General features: G+C 43.7%; 1 protein-coding gene across 1 annotated transcript in view; it reads left to right on the top strand.

Moving 5' to 3' along the window:
* Nucleotides 1-7,019: 7,019 nt before the first annotated feature.
* RASEF (RAS and EF-hand domain containing) overlaps nucleotides 7,020-7,714 on the top strand; it is a gene marked incomplete at both ends in the record, with an annotated part of 32,778 nt that continues 32,083 nt past the window's right edge. Inside the window, one exon of the mRNA XM_080362927.1 lies at nucleotides 7,020-7,375. Within this exon, the coding sequence (XP_080219053.1) occupies nucleotides 7,020-7,375 (356 nt within the window). The remainder of the gene's footprint in view (nucleotides 7,376-7,714) is intronic.

The following is a 7,714-nucleotide window of genomic DNA, read 5'->3' as shown; positions in this document are numbered from 1 at the left end:
GAGATGGATTCAGTCTTCCTCTCTGTCTGAAAAGATTCAGATATTTCTTGCAGCATGTAAGAAACCTTGTCCTTCAGGCTGTCTTATAGTTGCTCAAGTAATTGAATAGATACCATTTATCCAGAATCTGTGAAAATAATGAAATATTTTTGGGGACAGATAGAGAGGAATGAAGGATGGATTGATGATCCACTGACACAGGGAAAACTGGCATCCAGCATCTGCTCCAAAAACTTTTAAATCTAGTTACAATGCACTGTAAACCCCAGAAATTACTCCTGGAGCAGTGGCTTTGAGCAGCTGGCTCCTCCTCAACTCCATCACTGTCCCAAATAGATTTGTGTTTAGGACACTTCACTGAGGAAAAAAGAAGGGAACTTTAATTTGTGTCAGGCAGTGCAGTGAATTAGACTTAGTCCTTTTGCTTCAGGGGAAATGTTCCAACACACTGAGCAAGAAAAGAAGGGAGGAAGAGGATGAAACAGTGATCTTTCCATTTGCAAGGAAAACCTGGACCTTGCCGAGTGTTTGAAAGAGACTTGGCATAATTTTGCAGAAAAAAGTCAAAGCTAATCCTAACTCAAAAGACACAGTCTATTTGACTTGTGTTCATTGTTCATCTCTGTCCTGAAATACACATCTATCCTCTGTCTTCAGCACTGGTCATCATCAACTAGATTTGCACATGAAGAATTGCCTCTTGAGATGCCCATTTCTTCAAGAAAGATGCATGAATAGATTTAATTTGGTTTTGACTATTGGAATTGGAAAGTGTGTGTAGACTTCCAAACACAAGGAGGGCTTTCATACCTGATAGCTTGTATATATTTCAGTTAAAAAAAAAGCCCAAACAAAAACAACCAAAAACTATCTTAACCTAGAAGACTTGTTTTGCTTATCTCTGTCCATTACAGCGCAACCAGTGACTCTCTTCATGGCTTCTGTAGGAAACTTAGGAGAGACATAAACATGAATTTCATCATCTGTGATCATGCATGAAGGAATATTTAATCCATAGTGAAATTCAAACTTTTAACAATTAGTAGCATGTAATAATCTAATATAATAAATGAATTTTCCATTTACATGTTATGTCTCACTGCAGAGAATAACTTTTTCTTTTGAGTTATTTTCATGGATAGACTCAGAGAGTTTTGCTTTGGATTAGTTTCATTTGAAGTTACAGAGAAAGAAATAGCAAGAAATTAAGCAGTGGTCAGGTTTTCTCTCCACAGAGCAATGTAATTAGTGCCTTTTGTAGCAAGCCAGCCTTACCAAAAGAAAACGAGGGAAAGGATCTATCACCTGTGATTTCTTTGAGCCTAGTGGGGCTGAAAAGACAAGGGAGGAAAAGCCTCTATTTTCCTAGGATGACTGTGGATCTTTCCATGTTAAACAGTCTCATTTGCCCCTTTGTCTCTGAGGAAGTGTTACTTCCATATCTGAAGGTGGAATTTAGGATTCAGAGACTTCTATTTGCATGTCACTCAGCCAACTCTGCATTTCTGTTCTCATTCGTTAAAAAGTAAGGTATTTTTCAAGATTTCTAACACCTTAAAAATGGAACAGAATAAAAAAAAGATAACGAAGATTATGATGAAAATCATAATTAAAGCATTCCTGTAAAAGATGAAATTCATAAGCATTTATTGTTAACAGCTTATGCTATTCAAAACCATTACAGATTTTGAGAACTGGCAACACAACGGAGTGTCTTTAGAAGGGGATTTTTTTCTGTTATTTCTGGGTTTGGAGTACTCCTGTTAGAACAGCATGAGGATGACTGCTCACACTTCCAAACTAGGCCTAACAGTCATTATTGGTCTTTTCAGCATCTCCCTGGCTATTCAGTTGATCAATACAGACAAGCTTTTAAAAAGCCTGTCAGATGCTCATACCTCCTTTGCTGCCAATACTTAATAATTTGTGTAAATGCACTTTGGGTACTTCACTATTGGTTTATAAACTGGTCAGTTTTCCCTCTTGCAGGATGAAGATGCTTCATCTGTATGGCTTCCACTTCAGTCATGGTCTGGAGTACATGAAAGAAATCAACAAAACTGTGGGAGTCTTTTGTGAGCTCACTGTCTCAACTGCTAACATTTCCACTGAATGAAAAATTCTGTGTATCTCAGGAGATATCTTTGTCTTTAAAATGTACCTCTGCTTTGATAAAGAGCTTTCATGTCACTTTGTGCCTCATTTTTTGAGAACGCCAAAGCATAAAATTGTGTTGTTTTAAAATATATTGCAAGTTTCTTGATTTCTTTGTCTTGGACTAAGTTTTTAAAAATATAGATTACACTTTTCCACTTCAGAGGTTATAATGATAAAATATATCTGAGAAGCACAGTCTACATGATGCTTGTTACTAAGTTCATTACCTGTAGTTTTTAATTTACAAGAATAAGAGTGAATGACATTCAGTGGCACTAAAAATTTTACCACGAGGAAAAAGAGTATGTAACAATGGTCTATAATTTGCCCAGACTTGGCACTTGACTATGTGTACCTGTGGCAGGTATGTCTCCCCCTCCCTCCACCTTTTCTCTCCCTCCAAAAGCACCAGAAACTTCTATACTGATGGACTAGACCACTGTGGTCATGTACACATCTCTTAGTTGGGTGACCTTATACAGTCCTTGGTGGCCTTATATGACCACAGCTCAGATTCGGCTAGGGTATCAGTGGAGCCCACTAGAGACCCCATTTTGAGTTGGTCTCCTTGGAGCTACAGTTCAGCGGTTGGAGAATCTCACCTTAGATCAGGGATGCTGCCTAAGGCAACTTCTTGAGGTTGAGGAGCCTCATTTTATATAGGTGAGTGACTGGACATTTTTAATCATCATTCTAAATTTTTGGGGATCCCCTGAGTCTGAGTTGGCTGTGTAGTAATTGGATTCCCCTTGGTATCTTGAACCTGAGGCTTACTGAATGTTTGTTGGAGTGTAAAGTAATTTTTATTAAGAGTACATTTTATTCTCAGTTCATCACCAGTTAAATGATTTTGTTTGGAAGAGGAAAAATTAATTCCCCTTTGAGTCTGCCATGTGCCTGGGTTTATTTTTTGTGTGCCTCTGTGACATCAGTTATCCTATACACTTCACATGAAGTGTATGCCTGCACATATAACTGGGTAAACAGCTGAAAATACCATCAAAGTCATAAAAAGTGCAAATGAAGGCACAGTAGAGAAAGGCAGAGCAGGAAAAGAGCTGGGGGGGAAGAATCACTACCACAGTCCATCTGCTGGAGGCCTCTCAGAGCCACTCCTCTCTGCATGCCACTATGCATCATGTCCTTTACCTGCCTGCACACTCTATGCTTCCCTTCCTGATGGCAGGGACATGGCGAGGTTCATGAACAGGTACAGGTACAAAAGGAAGACATGAAGTGCCAAGCTGTGACTGTGATTCTTTGAGCTGTATGGTGGCTTGCAGAGGTGGTGAAGTTTGTTGTCAGTGAGTGGAGAAATTTACGTAGGTTTAATTAACTGATTTTCATGGTGATGTGTTCAGTATGATACTTGTGTATTACACTGTTTTCAATGAGATGCTTCTATATTACTTGTTGATTCTATTTTACTCTACTCTACTTTCTCTCTTTTTACTCTACTCTACTCTACTCTACTCTACTCTACTCTACTCTACTCTACTCTACTCTACTCTACTCTACTCTACTTTCTAGCTCTACTTTCCAAGTAAACTGCACAGTTTGTGCTAAGTTGCTTAAACTGTCCAAATGTAAAACAGACAAAGGTGAATATGACTGCTAATGGAGCCATAGAGGATGTCATTCATTCCCTTAACCGGCCATAATATTGAGAAGATTTGTTAATATGTGGAAGAACTACAGAAAATAAATACTCTGTCTTCAGAGTAAGGTCTGAATAGTGTGCATTGAAGAGTAAATAATACCCGAGGCCACATACAATAATGAGCAAATTGTTAGAATTGTTAGAATGATTGTTCCAGTTTATGTTCTATTTCCTAACTTTTAAATGCTTGATATTCCAAGAAAAATTCTTCCTTTAATAGGTATGTAAGATTCCTAAAACAATAGAGAGAGATGGGAAAAGTGTTGCAATTTCAGATATGGGATCTGCCTGGAAAACAGCACTCCAGGGTTTCTGGGCTTCTGGACAGTTCTGCAAAGTTGCTTTCAGAGACCATATGTGTTCAAATAGCATTTAAGAGCTCTCTAGCTTATCCCACTGCCCAGTTCAGCTTCTCTGCTCTTTTGCTTCCTGGGGAAACACTAGGTCTTGATGTCGTGTGGCACCACACCTCTCGTTTCTGGTTTCCCTGTCTTTTCTAATCTGCTTCATTTAACCTCTGCATCTAGGAGTCCAAGGGGTGACCTCATTAATGTTTATAAATGTGTAAAGGATGAGTGTCTGGAGGATGGAGCCAGGGTCTTCTTGGTGACAACCAATGATAGGACAAGGAGCAGTGGGTACAAACCGGAGCACAGAAGGTTCCACTTAAATTTGAGAAGAAACTTCTTCACAGTGAGGGTGACAGAGCACTGGAACAGGCTGCCCAGGGAGATTGTGGAGTCTCCTTCTCTGAAGACATTCAAAACCTGCCTGGAAACATTCCTGCGTAACCTCATCTAGGTATTCCCGCTCTGGTGGAAGATTGGACTAGATGATCTTTCGTGGTCCCTTCCAATCCCTAACATTCTGTGATTCTGTGATCTGTTATTTGTTATCTTTGTGCTGTTGTGTTAGGAGCATTTGACTGAACCATGACCTGGTTGTCTAACGCTGCAGACATAGTCTGTTTTGCAGGCCATACCTGTGCCATGGCAGTGTTACACACTGTACTTCATGCCAGTGCCTGAGATTTGTGTGACAGAACTTCTTTAACAGCGGAAATGAGGTAGAAGCCAAAGACAATAACACTCACTGAATACACAAAGGATTGCCTGCACATGAAGGCAGAAATCTGGCCTTTGTAGGCATCACATTGGCAAATATTACAAGACTTTTATATGGCTTGATTCAAAACTGAATGCTAATGTGAAAATTTCAATTTATTTTCAATGTTACTTATTACCTACTTGTATCACATCACTAGAAACATGAAGATTTCAAAGAAAATGAAGATGCAGACCTTTGCAGCAGACTAGTCAAATCCCAAGTCATGTAAAAAAAAAAAAAAAAAAAGGAGCCATATGTCCAAAATATATGCTGTACTTAGCAGGCCAAGGTAGTCACTACCACAAGACATACACACAAGAGAGTGAATAAGAGAGTGGGCAGGATAAGGATTACTGACAAACGTCAGTGCATAAACCTGCAGCCACAAAAGCAAACAAAACGGTGAGCACACTGATCTGAACGGGAACTCCCTGTCTGTCTAGTGAGACATATTCAGACTATTCCAGTTCAGCTCAGGAGCCTGTCAACACTGAAAACCAAATATCCTGACTCCTATGAACAGAGACCTGGTGTGTGTAAGCAAGATAAGTTGATCTCTTTCAATGGCTGAACAACATTTCATCAGCCCCATAAGGGCTTCATGATACTCTGGGTACAAATATTTGATGAGCAGATGACAAACCATGGAAAAGAAAGAACACTTTTGTTAAATTAATTCTGCTTTACTAAAACACTAGATTTTGCTAGACTCAATATGAAGATGATACCATTTTGCTACTCTAAGTAGTTTTACAATTGTGTAATGTAAATGTAGTGACAAAAATGTATAAAATCATAAATCGAAGTATTTCAGTTATCTGACTTTTTAAGCTAAAACTTTTATTCCAAATTACTTTACAGCTACATTTCTACAGAGTGCAGGGAGCACTTCACAAAATGTTTCATTGACTAGAGATAGACTGTTGGCAGGGCTTTACGCTGAGTCTGTCTAAGCCTGAAAAATAGTAATAAAAAACTGTAAAATAACAATAATTTCTTTTGAGGGCATTCCACACCTCCTAGATGTGATTTATTCTAATGAGAGGTCAGCTGGACTATTTGTTCGTTGCTGGACCATGTACTTAGCCTTGAGCTATGTTTTGGTCAATAAGGAAACAGTGTTTCAATACTTGAATTCGTATTCTCTTTAACTCTATCACAACTTTGGTATACACAATTTACATTCCCAGATAGACATAAATAAGAATAAGTGCAGGGAAACTGAAAACAAACAAACAAAACCACTTCAGTTAAAATTTAACTGCTTCCAATTAAATCGGAGTTTTGAGTCTGACTTCAGGAAAGTGAGAAGCCTTAACCTCTGTCAAGAAAGACAGACAACAGTTCTACAGGGAGCACTGAAAATCTGTCTCCTTTGGTTTGTTGATTTGAAGTTAGCTTCTGCCTTTTGAGTTTATGCTGATATTTTAACAATTGCTAAATTACTGTTGATAGGATAGCAGTGAGCATGCACCTAACAATGTGTAACTCCAAGATTACTCATGGTCAGCAAGAATTTACCTAGTGAAACTTTGGGTCACCCTGCATTCCTTGTCTTCCATGAACATAAGGAGTATTTTTATTCTGCCGTAGAACAGAAGTGAGATTTAACACTTTACGGGGACCGTATGGTATTGGGACTCACATTTTACTGCTGCAGGGTGTTGGGACCTGTTTGTAACGTGTGGTGCTCGTATACAGTTACCTGTGCTGTTAGCAAAATGCGGCGCAGAGAGGTGGCGAAGGGAACACCTTGTCCTTGTGCCTCCGGCTGTGGGCGGGAGCCCAGGGATGGCGGCGGCCGGCACTTGCTGGCCGTTCGCTGGGGACCAGCCCGCTTTCTCCCGGGTCTGCCGGGAGCCCCGCCCGGGTTCCGCGGGGCCGCCCCGGCACTGCTGGGCTTCGGCCACAGACGAAAGCTGCTACCTGCGGCCCGCCCCCCGCCTCCCGGCCGCGCCCGGCCCTGCGGGGCGCCGGGGCGGAGCGGGGCCGGACCGCCCCGCCGAGCCGACGGCAAAGTAGTGCCGCCAGGTCGGGCCGCTGCCGCTCGCCCCGTCCCGTCGCGTCCCGGCCGCGGGCAGAGGATCCCCGCCCCATGGATCCCGAGGCGGCGGAGGACGAACTGTCCCGCCTGCGCGCTCTCTTCCTGGCCTGCGACGCCAGCGGCTCGGGCCGCATCGAGCGGGAGGACTTCGCGGCGCTCTGCGCCGAGCTGCGGGTGCAGCCGGCCGAGGCCGAGGCCATCTTCCAGCGCCTCGACAGCGACCGCGACGGGGCCATCACCTTCCCGGAGTTCGCCCGCGGCTTCCGCGGCGCCACCCGGCGGCGGCCCAGCAGCGGCCAGCCGGAGGGAGTGGAGGAGGCAGCGGCAACCTGGACCGCCGCAGGGCTGGAGCAGCCCTGGAGGGACTTCGAGGTGCGACTCGGGGACGAGGCGAGGTACATTCCCAGGTGAGGCCCGCGCCCGCCGTCGCTCTCACCCCCTGGCCCCGGGGCGGACGGAGGGGCGGCCGCCCCAGCGGGAGCTGCGCTGTGGCCAGGGGGGTGCGGGGGCTGAGCCCTCCCGCGGGGAGCCCCGCGGCGACAAACGGCCCCTGCCACTCTCCGGAGAGGAACGCCCCCCGCCCCAGAGTAGCGTGTGCTGGTGCTGACGCAATACTCTGACGGGGAACGGCCGTACCGGAGTTTAGCGTCACCCCTCGTCCGCCGGACTTGCAGGTGTATAGAGCCCTCCTCACTCACATCTGCTTCCCGGTTTTGAGGGTTTTCAGCTCTGTTTTTCCAACGTGC

The sequence above is a fragment of the Nesoenas mayeri genome (genome assembly GCF_963082525.1).
Source record: "Nesoenas mayeri genome assembly, chromosome: Z".
Classification (NCBI taxonomy): Eukaryota; Metazoa; Chordata; class Aves; order Columbiformes; family Columbidae; genus Nesoenas; species Nesoenas mayeri.
This window is presented reverse-complemented; position numbering and strand designations above follow the sequence as displayed.